Genomic DNA, 14,227 nt, shown 5'->3' with positions numbered 1-14,227 from the left:
GAAAGAGGTCAACACGATTATAGCGCCAAGAGACCCGCAGCGACGGACTTTCCCCTTACAGGAGGAAAAGAGCGAAGCTGTGAGCTGAAAGCTCAGCTCCCGCACCCCCCAAAGTATCCGTGTCCACATGCGGTGCAGGACTGTCATCCACAGGACCCCCGACACCAGCGTGTTAACGCTGCTGCCTGCGCACAGGCCAGCCCTGCCTGCTCCCTGCCAGCAAGGCGCACAGCGACCCTCCACCACAGCCGTGCTTGCCCACACCTCCGCCATTTGTGCGCCTCACACAAAATAGGAAAGTATTTGTCAGGCAGACAGTGAAGGGGCTTTCCTCCTTCCAAACTGCCCAGACCCAAAGCCAGAAAGCAAAAGTACAAGGCTGGGCCTCTCACAGAGCCCCTGGCCCCATCACACCCTCCAGCACAAGCGCTGAGCAGAGGCACCGTCGCCGCACAAAGAGGAGAATAATGAAACACTCTTTATTCACCCCAACGCGGTGAGCTGTCACTCACAGGTGGGCAGCTGGGCACACAACCCAAAGCCATGTCCCACCAAGTATCTGCCAGCACAGGCAGAGGCGATACAAGTCACAAATCTGTCATCTCAGGCAACGCCAACAGACGCAATTTCAGAGGAGGGCTCTCGTTGGCTTCACTGCTGGGGCTCTCCTAGAAGACTACAACGGCTCAGAGTGAGGAACACAGGCTCAGTGGAACAGAGAGCTGTAAGCAACTATTAAACCTTTAAAGCAAGGAAGAAACAAATAAAAGCCTGCAGTTTCCAGGGCATTATCACAGGTCTGCTCTCCCAGAGAGAAGCTACAAACGCACGCAAAACCACAGACGCGCAGCAGGGCTTGGCAAACGCTTGTAACACACCAGCCAGGCAGGCACCACTGTCCAAAGTGCTCCATCTCCAAACAGGTGCAAAGTGTGCACTGGTAGGACACAAGGACAAGTTACAGCATACAAAAGGCCTTCTCAGAAACAGGGACATGACGAGGTCCTTGCCTTCCACCCACATACAAGGCAAGTACATACTGCTGCTTGCAAAAGATGCTGGAAACCAGAGCAGCATGCACCAGCAGAGATGCAACTCAACTGGCCAGGTTTCCTAAGCATCTCCCTTGTCTCTGCCATGCCAAGGGATCAGGAAGATGACCCCAATTTCGCTGCCTGGCAGAGCAGCAACCTCCAGGTCTCCTCCGAGAAATATTTTTCTCTGCAGATGAGTAGGCTCTGGCTCCCCAGAGCTCACAGGTTCCCCCTGTGCTGTGCTGAGGCTAATGGGGATTGACTTTTAGACATATTTTTTCTCCTCCCTTCAGATTTTGAAGCAAAAGCAAAGCACTTTAATCCACTTTGAAATGGTGCAATTAAACCAATTTCTGAACAATTTGGAATTCTCCTCTATAGGAAGCATTAAGCAAAGTCATGTTTTTCACTATTTTAAATAGGGAAAAAAAGTCATATATCCATGTATCTCTCAATCCATCCCCCCAAGCAGGGAAGCTGAAGAGATTTACACTGACATGTAAATCCCCACAACAGACTTCTGTAAAACCACTAGAATAGGCACACCTAGAAGGCGAAGAAGTGTTTCACACCTTCTGTAAGTAGCAAGTGTGAAAAGTAAAGAGATGAAAACCGCCTCCCTTTCCCCAAATCTCAGTCATAACTCCTGCCCTAACCTGCCATTCATGCACCCACTCCTGGTGTCAATCTAGGTAACGTTGGTGTCACACAGTGCTTTGAGGAGCCCATAGCTACATCAGAGATGGCAACGCTCTAGAGACCAACACCACATCAAGAGTAGGCCAGCCCATGGATGCCAACACACTCTGCACACCACAGTGCTACACGGACCTCACACATAGCCAGACAAAGAAATTGCCAGATACAAGTGCCATACCTTCCTCCAAGTCATTCCTCAGAGAAGCCTCCAGGAGAGCAACACTGGCTTCAAAAGACACTTTCTTTCGGTTAACAGCATTTCTCTTCTTTTCATGCTTCCGCTTCTTGTGCTGCATCTCTTTCTCATACTGCGCCCATTTCTTCAGCTGCTGAGCCCTCCGCTTCTGGGCTGCCCGCAGCCTCTCCAGCGTGGGCACCTTATCCAGCAGCTGCAGCTCTGTCAGGAGGTCCACGTGGGCATCCATGGCTTCTGCTGAGAGAGAGGGGGTGAAGGGTGTCCCAGCAGGAAGTGATGTCCCACCACAGGTCCTCTGGATTGCAGCCGCCTGCTGCTATACCAGCATCTCAAGGCTGAGCTGGGAAGGGCCCATCGCAGTGTCTGATGAGAATACAGTGGAAACCTGAAATGAGGAGAAAAGCATGAAGGATCAAGTCTAATCATCCCACACAGACAAGCAACTAAGACCAGTCCATTGGAAAATGCAACAGGCAACACCTACCATCTCAAAAGGCAGCTCACTTAACTGTGCTTTAATTGCTTGGCTCTTCTCACTGGCCTTTGTGATTCCACCCTTCATCTACTCCAAACACCCAAGCAAAACCTTCTTGATTAAGCAGTAGTTTTAGTGTCCAATGCATTCACGTCTATAGTTCAAGACAGCCCTCCTTTATGAACAGAAGAAAGTCTAAATAAGCAAAGATCTTCTATAGTATTTGATATCATTCCTCAGACAACCCAGGAGAGATTCAAGTACTAAGATACATCCTTCCCTCCAGTTGTCCCCTTCCAGCATAACCATCGCCCCTCATTACAGGCATCCCCAACACGGCAGCCAGGACCGCGCTGCACTGATGCACGCCAGCCGCCGCCTCCCTGAAGCGTTTTGGTCTGAGCAGCAAAACGCAGAGCAGAGGGGACCAAGTCTGCAGTGGGAGAGCCCGGGGCAGCCACAGACACCAGACAAGGCTGTCCCAGCACAAATAATCCAGAGGCTGGAGATGTGTGGGGCCACCCATCAGGCGCCCCGAGGCCAGACAGGTTTCCCCAGAGGAGCTCTACCCACCAGGAGCATCATCCGTGCTCTTCTCCTTCATTCATCGGCCCCTTCTCACCCCAGCTCTAGCTGAGGGTGGACAGATAGGCCATGGCTCCCAGGGAGGTATGAGTAACACGTAACCACCGCAGCTACTTAAAACATGGGGTTTTGTGTTCATTTCTCTCTCCCTTCAGGTTTTTTCTTCACCGCACACTAGCAAGTTCTGGTTTTGCTGTACAGGCTCCATGACCACACCAACGAGAGCAGTTAAATCACAGCCCCAGACGCTTGGTGTGACCATGACATCAGAGACCACTGAGCAGCTCTACCTGCAGAGCGATCAACCAGGAGGTCCATGGGCAGCCACCCAACTACCTGCTGCATGGAAGGAGGGAATGCGTCCCGGATTTAAGGAGCGGTCGAACAGGGAAAGGTGCATTTGAAATAAAGCCAATGTCACAAGCAAATTGAACGAGTCCTTTCCAAACAGACCTGTACAGAGCACATCGAATGGCAAGGTGAGCGTACCAAATTGAGGTAAGCTGCAAATAATCACATGAGATGAGAGCTCTTATGGTTCAGCCAGCTTGAGAAAAAAGAGTTTATGGGGAAGGGAGACTGTGGAGAGCTTAACTATTCACAAGCAGCTGAGAAAGCCCCAACAGGGCAGCTGAAGCCATGCCTTCCTCAACCCTCCCACTCCAAAAGAGAGGAAGCAACAGTATCATAAACAATGGATTAAAAGCATCTATGGGAAAAACAGCAGCAGAAGAGAGGGAACTAAACCCAGGTGAGAGACATGGTGAGGATACCAAACCTCACCCTATCCAGCCAAGCCAGGAAGAGCCACCGTTACGTCCCTCTGCAGAGGGGGGAGGCATTACTCTGAGGAGCTGCAGGGAAACGTCCACGCCACCACAAAATGCACCACATCCCAGTGAATTTTTGCAAGGTTGAGACATCCACTCCTTTCAAACATTGCTACAGACCTTCCACAGGGGTTTGACCTTACCTATAAATATCTCAGCCGACTGACAGCCAGGCACACCATTTCCTCCACAAGATAATTGGTTTGAGAACTGAAAACAAACTCAGCCAGAGCACACAGGCAGGTCCTGGGCAGTCACTTTATTCAGTATAAAGGGCCAGCAGAAGGCCAAGGGCAGCTTCAGCTGCACCTGCAAACCTTATTTTGAGGGTTTCAGAATAGACCTAAGCAAAAAAAACCCAAACCTGTTCTGTCCTGTGAGAACTTAAGATTGCAAAAAAATGCTTCAGTTCTACATAGGGACAAACCCAAATTCTTGCAAAGGTTTTCATGAGAGACATACTACCTAGACATTCAAGCACTTGCCCAAGACATAAAACATCAACTCACAACTTGAGCACGCCACAGGAAAGCGAGGGAAGCGTGCCGCAGCTCCTCCATGGCACGAGAACCCCGCACAGCTCTCCCCGACCCCTGCTCACAGCCCCCACGAGCCGGGACTCACCACATCTCCCAGAAACCCTGCCGACACGAGTGGCATAATCCACTTTCCAAAAAGCTTTTACTTTAGGACAGATGCATTTTCCAAGCACAGGCGCTTGGCTGGAAAGCTCTTCTCTACCTCTCGTGAACTCGGCTCTGCACGGCTCCTGCCCCTTGCAGGCGTTCCTGGGAAGGTATCTTTTTTGGCAATCTCCGCTCCAGTAACACGGGCTGCAGATCTGAAGCCCCGTTGACAATACCTCGAAGGAGGGGAGATAAGGGCAGGAAATGCCTCTCGGCATACCACACACGGCACTCCCACCCTGCTCCTTTTCCAGGCCACTTCTGCCATTGTTCGCTGAAAGATGAACAAATATTTTCCAAAACACACCTGAAGTAGATACGAGGACCTAATTCTGCAGGTTTATTAAAGCAAATAAACCTTATTTCAGCATATCTCTGTTTACCCAAGAAAAGCTAGAAGCTTTCTTGGTGGTATTAGGACCACAGCTTGCAAAGAGCAGCAGGACACTGAGTTACAAGGGAAGAGGAGCGTGGCTTGCTCTGCTTGTCTTTGTCCTCCAGCAGCTCCTCTGCTCTCACAAGAGAGCAAAAGGGGGGATTCAAGCAGGCTACAGAGGGAATGAAATGGAGAGGGGAGATCCACGAACACCAAGAGACATCTTCTGCTCCCACAAGTACCAGGAACCAGCGTCTCCTCAAACCAACCAGCAAATGAGTCTCTAAAGGGACAGAGAGGTGAGACCTCTGAGAGGTCCTCCTGAAGAGGACACAGCTCAACTTCTCCCAGACTGAGGTTCAAGTTCCCTAGCACCCTCCACAGACCCCACAGCCTTACAAAGACTTTGGCTCCATCACTCCAGCTGCCTGTTTTCCGATGACCTAGTTTCTTCCTTGTACCAAAGCAGCAGCACATTGACTTCTCACTGCACAAACTGGTCAGCCTAACTATAGCACCGTTCCAGGCCTCAGCATCTGTTTACCTGCAAAGCGACACAGAAGCTGGCTATGTGGGTGTCTGTGGTTTGCAAGGCATCGCATTTTGGTTTCTGTTTTATTTAAAGAAGAAGAAGAAAAAAAAAAAAAAAAAAGGGCTGCTTCTCATGTTTGACCACACTGTGTTTCCATGAGCTCAGCAGATCTGCCTGCTGCCGTGCCAAGAGCATCCTGCCAGACACACGCGGCCCCCAGCCCCACGGGGACAACGGGCGACTATTTCAGGGGCCAAAAGGAAGGCAAGATGCTCGCTATTGTACTGCGCTCGTGCCATCGCTGTCCTCTCAGTGCTCTGGCAGAGAAAGACCTGCTCCCGCCGTGTCAAAGATCAGTCCCTACAAAGGGAATGCAAGTATTGGCAAACACAATTACTTTTTTTTAAAAAAAGTTTGCATTTCCTCTACATTTTGCCTCACCTTAGTACAAGATTTGTCTCACTAAGCTCAAAGGACTGTTTCAGGGCACTGGTTGCTCACTTGCAATACAAGCAGAGACGGTGATTCTGTGAAGTGAGAGTTTAGTGAGCCAGTGGTTGCAACATGCTGTCTACCCCGTACCACCAACCCTGCCTGGAGGGGTCCTTCGTCTCCTGTACACGCTCTTCTTCCCATCTCACATTCAGAAGTTGGCACTAGCATCCCGCAAAGGAGAAAATCGAGTGCATTTATCTCCTGTTCCAACACACAATCAGAGCTGCCCCCCTTGACCTTCCTACAAAGCATTCAACTTGCAGACACTTTGCCACAGTATTGCTGAGGTTGGAGCTGGATCCACTAAATCAGCCCCATTGCTGGGTGATGCTGGAGAGCCTCCTTGTCTCTCCGCCAGACGATGAAGCTGGAGCGGAGACCTGCAAATCCTCCATCACATCTCCCCCAAGGCACTACTTAAAACACAGCATGACACCGAAGCAGAACACAAACACTTGCGAGAGTCCTTCACTTAAGTGTCATCAATTGACTTCGGTTTTATTCCACTTCAAAAAAAATAAACACAAACCATGGCAGAGCAACCCTTGAATGGGACTCCTTAAAATGAAACAGAATTCTCTAGTTGCTGAACTAAGTTGTGCATCATTCAAGCAAAGATAAAACTCAAGATCCAGGCATGTGAGCAGCCACTTCTGACGTCAAGGGGATCACTCTCAGTCACCGGATTGCCTGTGGGAAGGCGCGTGCAGGATCGGGCCCAACCGATTAGGTGAAGCGTCTGCGTTTACAGCATATAGTCAAGACAGTGGCACGAAGAGGGACAGAAATAGCCCTCTCCTCCTTACCCCAGGCTAATCTTCTCTCAGCTGGAATTGGAAACCAAGCATGAAAGCCTATAGCAGGGATCTGAGCGCATAAGCAGCCTGCAGAGGAGGTGGCTGTCCCATTTACTTATTTCAGCAGCATCAACTCCTGCACCATGGCAAGGTGAGGAATTGCCAAATTTACCCCTTCTGCTTCCTACGAGGGCCAAGGCCAATCTGTGCCCTTCCTGCCCCACGAAACGCTAGATGACCAGCCCATTGCAGCCCTTTTGCTGAACCCATCCTCCAGCAACAAGCACTAATGAAGAATTCCCAGGCTTCTCCTTCGGGCATCACCCTCAGGATCACCACTGCCTGGTGATACAAACCAGCTGGAGATGCATGGTCTGGATTGCTGTTTCAGCTGTTGGCCAGGATCTTCCCAAGGTCTGGAGGAAGCACCAGAGCTGCCCATAACACCAGCCCCAGAAGCCCAGCAACGGTAACACCAGGCAGATGGCCAGAGAGCCACCAAGAGCGGGAGGTGACACATTGAGGGACAGGCAGGAGCAGCAGGAAGAGAGAAGCACAGGAGTTCAGCTGTCCCCAAGGGAGAACGAGGCAGGGGACACAGAGGGGCTGCCCCAAAGCGTGGACGTGCCATGGGGCTAACCAGACATACAGAGCCGAGGTCCGTTCCCTCCCTCCCCGCAGCCCAGACGGGAAGTGAGAAGGGCAGCAGCGTCCCCCCTGCCCTCCCCAGAGAAACCCGCTCCAAGTCATTTCCTAACGTAACCCGCCGGCTCTGCCAAGGCACTCCCCACCCCACCACCGTCACGCAAGCTGCTCCCTGCAGCGATCTGCAGTCCCGTCGGGCAGATGGGAAACCAAACCCCTCTTCTGGCCTGCTGATGGAAACAGCGAGCCCTGTTCTGGATCAAGAACTCTGGGGGTTTGTTGTTTGGTTTTTTAATTAGTACAAGGTGCATCAAGATAAGAAGGTCTTTCTTGTTATGACCACGGGAGCCTAGAACCAGGATTTCTTTCCTAATTACAGCTGCTTCTGTCTCCTCCAGCCTTCTGAAAAAACTTTTCATTAGAGCATCGTTAACATCAAGCTTTATCACACAACTGCTCAAACTATTATAACCTTACCTGCTCCTAAGAGGGGACTCCGCTGCTGGGTCTTCCAAATGAAAACAGACAGAGGATCAGATACCAACAGCAACCATACGGCAAACTGGGAAGGGGAGTTCAAGTCACAGACACACACCTGCCCCTCCAAGGAATCCTGGCCCCAAAACACTTGTTTCCCCACCCCCACCCCCCCCCAATGCTACAGGACAGTCACGTTTCCCGCAAAGCCCAGTGGAGGAGGAGGAGAGAACACCCACGGTGAAAGGCTGCAGTTGTAAGCAATCCAAAACGCAGCACTTCCAGCATCCTGAAGGGTTTCATTTCTTTTTGAAACTGAAATCTTTATTCCTCAGCCCATTAAACAACAGCCTGACACACACCTAAGCCAGTACTTTCAAGATAATATGCAACGAACCCTTCTCCAGAGGTCAAGAGGATCCACTGATGAGCAGATGGACGCAGAACAAGGTCACTCATCTGACTTCAGGCACCAAACTCACTGCAAGAGCTACACCACCACCTCAGGATTATTATTTCTAGTCCTGTGCTCCAGCAATTGGAGCAATAGGTATTGGTAAATCCCTACTCGTCCCTCGGTGCTACTCTAACAGCTTCTGGTAGCAAATTCTTCTTGCACGCACCATGCGATTCTCCCCGCACCGTGCTGCAAACCCCACAGCACCTGCAGGTTAACACACAGAGGAGTGAAAATTATGAAAATTGTTGCTGCATGATTTAATTTCATCGGTAGCTGAGAAGCAAACAGCTCCTTTCCTCGCTCAGGGCTCCTGCAGTATTTTAAGCAGCAGATGCTCAGCGCTACCAAATGAATGGTTCTTCCTGAAGGAATGAAGGTGAAAGTGGCAGGAAACATCACTTGAGGAAAAAACAAAACAAAAACAAATTTAAAAAAAATAGATATTTTAGCCAAGATCCCTTAGGGAACACAACTCCTACAGACTGCCCTGGAGCGCTGCTGAGGAAGAGCAGGTACAGAAACCTTCTGGGTGAGAGATCTCATCAGCAGTCAGGAGTTTGGGGAGAGATTCTTGGCTTTCCCACAGGTTTCTTGTATGCAAAGTAAGTAACTTAATCTGTGCCCCAATTACCGTCTTAAAGTGAAGATACTGTTTTACCTGGCTGCAGCAAAGGAAGTCTCAGTGCTGCTTGATGTAAAGGTAAGTTTGGTGGTAAAGGTGCATCAATGTAAGTTGTTTTTCTAGCTTAATGGAAAGCTCAAAATTTAAAGCTAAAATCTTCCCCAGAGAATTAAAAACATTTTGGTTTGGCCGCTTTATCTCTAGTTCCAGATAATCTCTCCCTCTTCAGTGAGCTCCTTCCTAGCAGTGGGAATGAAATACAGCAAAAAAAGCAAAACAGCAAGTAAAAAAAATAAATAAAAAAATCTCTTTGGAGCCAACGCTGGTAATACAAAATTTAAAGTGCTTCTTTCTTTTCTCCTCCCTGTTCCACTCTTAACAATATTGGCAGTTGTTTGAGGAAAGCCCCTCAGTATTTTCACTGTATATTTCCTGTAAACACTCAACACAGCACAATATACATTCTTTTTCCTATCAATATTGCAACATGGGCTTACTTTCTTTGCTTTCTTAAAAAAAAAAAAAAAAAAAAAAAAAAAAGAACTTCTGTGCCAAGCAGTCCTCCCTCACATCGGCGTGTCTGGAAACATGCTGCTTTTTCCAGCGGCACCCCAGCGATGAGCAAAACAGATCTGGTGATGGTCCCCAGCCGTATATACGCCAGCCATTAAGCTCCTATCGATAGCTGGAGAGCTGGGCCTTTGGGTGGACATGGCCGCAGCCACGGAGGGCTCTGCTTTAGCAGGACGCAAGCCCAAGCACAGCTTACACACCTGATCTAGGAGCAAGCCAGAGCATTAGAGCTAGACCAACTCAACGTCTGCTTCCCTCCACGTGGGTCTTGTGCAAAGCTGCTCCTTACGCCCAATTCCCACTGCAAGGCAGCAAGACTTGGAGGTGCTTTAGAAAGCCTTACTCTAGAAGCTCCATAGAGCAAATGTTCTTTCCTACGGCTGCTCCACACACCTCTCAAGGCTGCCACTTTTCTGCATTAACCTGTCCTTGCCTAGGTACATTTCTGAATCCAGAACTTCTACGCGGATACTTTTTATGCTCACTACAAGTTTGGGGTTTTTCCTCCCCTCTCCATTTTTATTCCCTAGCATCCTACTAACCACCCAGGCTCCCGAGGAGATGCAGCCGAGCTCTGCTCCTGCTGGCTCTCCCTCCATGTCCACGGGCAGCGTGGGCTCTTCCAGCCCCCGGGGTGAGCGTAGCTCTGGTCTGGGTGCTGGGTGCACCTTTGAGGGTGCCTCGGAGCTGCAGAAACTGCTCTGCCCCCTTTTTGCTTTCCGAGGGTGAAACCTCGGGTTTGCCTCCTGCTTTCAGGTCAATTGGTGAATCAGTAAAAACAGACACCCTGGGCTCTTGGCCATCAGCTTGGCATGCAGAGAAGGGAGGGGGACATTTCAATCCGTTTGAACTTGAAAAATCTAACCGTGATTTCGAATTAAGTTAAAAATCAGAAACTAAGTTTGGGGCTCAATTTCAAACTACACACCAAAACAAGCCATCCCCTTTTAACCTAGTGCAATAGAGAAAACTATTCCACAGCCTGTAAATCTGCAGAGAGCATGTACTAATTGCAGCAATTCTTTTTTTTTTTTTCCTTAGACAAGGACTGTATACTTCAAACTACGAGCCAAGGTCTCCCCTCAGGTCCCCGCTGACTGTACCCGAGACGGCGCAGACACAGGCTCGAGGCAGCACCGTAAGACTCTAGAGAAGACGATGCTTGAAGACAAGGAAATTCTATTTCTTCAAGAATTCATTACATACCACTCCCCTCTCCCCTTTGCTCTCCCAAAGAAAAGTGTCTGCTAACAAAATTTATCTCTAGCATCAGAGAAGCAGCAGGATCCCTGCCCTCAGGCAAAGAAAGAAAGATCAGAAAGGGATTTCTGTGCAAACATGAACCGAATCCCGAACTTCCCTCGCACGACAGCAGCCCCATCTTCTGAGCCAGGCAGTTAAATATTGAAGGAAAGGCATGCAGCAGCTCCGATTATGTGGAACAAAAATTAATTGAGGGCATAAGTCTCCGATTGGGCTTTCCATTTTATTTTTTTCCACAGCACATTATATGTGAGTGTGGGTTGCAATGCAGACACCTGCAGGGAAAGCAGCCCGACCCATCTGTGACAGTGATATTACCTCCTTTTATTTGTTTTTCTGGTTAAAGCTTCCATTTTTTTATCAGCCCTGCAACAGACAGATGTGTGGAGTCTTCCAAAACTGCATCCCTCTTCCTGACATTTTAAACTACACATTTAGAGATCTGTAATTTGAAAAACAACAACAATTTTTTCCCCAAAACAGGTTTTAAAATGAGACATAGGAAAAAAAACCCCAACACCCAACACTAATTTCCAACAGAATCTCAAAAACACCATCGCAAGAGCCCACACCCTTCCTTTAAGATACAAATTAAAGCCCTATTTGCCTGCACTCCAGTCTTTTTAACAGAAATCCTTCCATTGTTTAAAGCCACTTAAACACATTTTGGCCCACGGAAAATAATAAAAAATAAAAATCCCGGGAACAGCCCTATCCTGGCGCAGCAATGAGCTAGATAAGTGCCTGGATTTTCCATTTACAGCTCCTAGGTACCTCAAGCCGTGCCAACGTGGGATGTTTTGGCGGCGGGGCTTTTGCAGGCTCTCAGCTATTGACAGGGATCTGCCTTTCCTAGGGGACATCCGCTCGCCACCGAAGGTGCATCGCACGGAGGTGACAGCGAGAGTGGGCATCTCACCTGCCCCCATGGCTGTAGGACACAGCATCCCCACAAGGAGTTACCATCTGATGGGACTATGTACCTCTATTTTTAATTTTTTTTTTTCTGGTTTCTTTGCCACCAGAAGAGAGTCCTGCCTTGTTCTTCTCTTTCCAAGGCAAAGGCATGATTCTGCCGGCTTTACAGCACCGTGGTGACAACGCCAGCAGCCAACGAAGCCACCACAACAACAATCACATGGGAGGAAGGGACAACGCATGTTGGGTTCACACTGTGAGATGACGCTGGTATGCAAGAGAAGACTTGTCCCTGCACATCCATACTGGAGTTTCCTATACCAACATTGATGCCAAAAGATAATAAACTACTTCCAAGCTGGACACATGGACCACAGCAGAGAAGTGATCTATGCTCAGGTCCAGAGGGAAGCACCAGCTTGTGCAGAAGAAAGAGGTCTCCAGACTGCAAGACCACAGGAGCACACCATGGAGTGCGTTACCACCAGGTATTTGCCCCCAGACATGAGGTAGATGTCACCAGCCAGGCACAACCACCACCAGACTCAGAGCACCCAGGTGCTGGAGCCAAACGTGCCAAACAGCCCATCGCAGCGTGAAGAGGGGTTTTGAGAGACTGGTAAGAAGCGCTGCTGTCAGGACGATGTGGTGCTTTGTGGTGGGCTTGGATATGACTGGCAGGATTTGAAAGTGTCTGCTACGCACCTGACAAGAATATTGATTTTGTGGGAGACGTAAGAGAGGATGCTCTTCCCAACAATCCGATTCATCCTTTTTTAAATAGCAGTTGTATTTAATTATTGCTAACAAACTGCTTTCAACTGTAATGCTTATGGACATGAGCGTATCTATAACCAGTCCAATAATCCTCAAAAGATCTTACCCAGATAACACAAAAAGGTGCCCCCTGACCCATCCTGCATCCGTCAGGGAGCCTGTACGTCTACTCAGGATGGTGTTGCCCACCTGCCTCTGCTGTGCAGGGACCAGTGGGGTGCCCACAGGCTCTGCTGGGAGAGTAAAGAGAAAATTTGGGAAAAATGAATTATCCACAGTACAGTGTGGGATGTTTTGCTCCATACGGCTTGAATAGCTGGATTTGATATCTAAGGCACAGCCCTTATACCTTAGCGAACTCCGCAATGACTTATTTATTGCACTGCTAAACAACGCACGTGCCGCCCCCCTCCACTTCAAAACAATTCATCCTCCTGTCCACCTAGCCTTTGCAGGTCAAGGTCAGCCACCAGCATGCAAGAAGGGGGTCCTGAGGCTGCTGAGCTGACACTAACGGACCTACGGCACAGTGGGCCAGACCTCCCCGTAACACTCCTACAAGCAGCATCGTATAATTTCTATAGGGTACCGGTACCAGCCCATTCACAACGGCAGCAAAGACCAGCACCACCAGATACTGTTACTGCCCAGTAATCAAGACCGTTTTCCCTTGAAGCCTGCAGGAATATAAGAAGCGCATCTTCTAGAAAGTTGAACCAGAGTACTTCAAGAGGACAAAGGCTCCTTAAAATGCAGATCAGCAGAAACCCTGCACAGAAAGCAGGCTGCTGCCGGCGGGGCTTGGCTGAGGAAAAGCATCTCTACCGACAGCCCCACCACTGCCTCTTGCTTCCACCTCTGCCCAAGCACAGCTCCAGAGCAACTTGCCTTATCTTAGATGCAAACCATCAGACTGAAACAAAATGTTTTGGTGGCAAAATACCAACCAAGTGTTAGCACAGCTTTCTGCAGTGCCAACCTCACCAGTTTCAGCCTTAAATCAAACACGCAGAGCAGCTTGCCACTGCCTTGCTTGCGAGGCAGATTTTATGTTTCTAAAGTACCTTATTTTTAGGCGCAGTTATCAACCCGCACGTCACCATCCATGCCCTACTTTCTACGTTTTCTGCATCTACTCTTGGCCACAGTCAGAGATGGTACATTGGCTTGAGTTGCTGCTCTGACAATGCAGTCCCTCTGACATTCAGTTTCATCAAATATTTACCGCTCCTTAGTTTGAAAATATGATTTTAGATACTTTGCGTTAACTTGACTATGAACATGGTCCCAGAATTGCTGGTCCTGCTCTCCTCCTCGTCAGTCTAGTTCTTACTTCGCTTCTGCCACTTCTGGGATTACAAGCACCAGGGCTCTGCCGCCACAGGCCAAGGAGAACCAAGGTCCCTCTCCTGGTCCACCCACGAGCACAAGGTTCAGCCATCCTTCTCTGCTGTCTCCACGCCCAGCCGTACCGGGATGCGCGAACAGCCAGACCTGCCCGGGGGAGACTCTTCCCAGAGACAGAGAGATCTAAGGACCGGGGCTCAGCTGGGAAGAATGGCTGCTCTTAAGGGAGACTTTCTGGAGGGCTTCCCGGGCACAGGTACCCACCCTGCCATCCTGTATGGACCTCACCTGAGTACTTGTTCTGAGGAGCAGTTTTATTTGGATGGCAGAAAAAAATCAGTGTTCTGGTAGTGAAAGTCAAATTCAGGTAGCAGGGGCATCTTCAAGCCAGAAATCTGATCCCACAGACGGTGGACACGACCCTTCTGCATCCCACCAAC

At 49.4% G+C, this 14,227-nt stretch overlaps 1 protein-coding gene across 1 annotated transcript in view; it reads right to left on the bottom strand.

Annotated features, from left to right (window-relative positions):
- PPP1R16B (protein phosphatase 1 regulatory subunit 16B) overlaps positions 1–14,227 on the bottom strand; it is a 60,651-nt gene that overhangs the window by 39,713 nt on the left and 6,711 nt on the right. Inside the window, exon 2 of the mRNA XM_075768479.1 lies at positions 1,912–2,314. Coding sequence (XP_075624594.1) covers positions 1,912–2,158 — 247 coding nt within the window. The 5' untranslated portion in view covers positions 2,159–2,314. The remainder of the gene's footprint in view (positions 1–1,911; positions 2,315–14,227) is intronic.

Source organism: Balearica regulorum, chromosome 16 (genome assembly GCF_011004875.1).
Source record: "Balearica regulorum gibbericeps isolate bBalReg1 chromosome 16, bBalReg1.pri, whole genome shotgun sequence".
Taxonomy (NCBI): domain Eukaryota; kingdom Metazoa; phylum Chordata; class Aves; order Gruiformes; family Gruidae; genus Balearica; species Balearica regulorum.
This window is presented reverse-complemented; position numbering and strand designations above follow the sequence as displayed.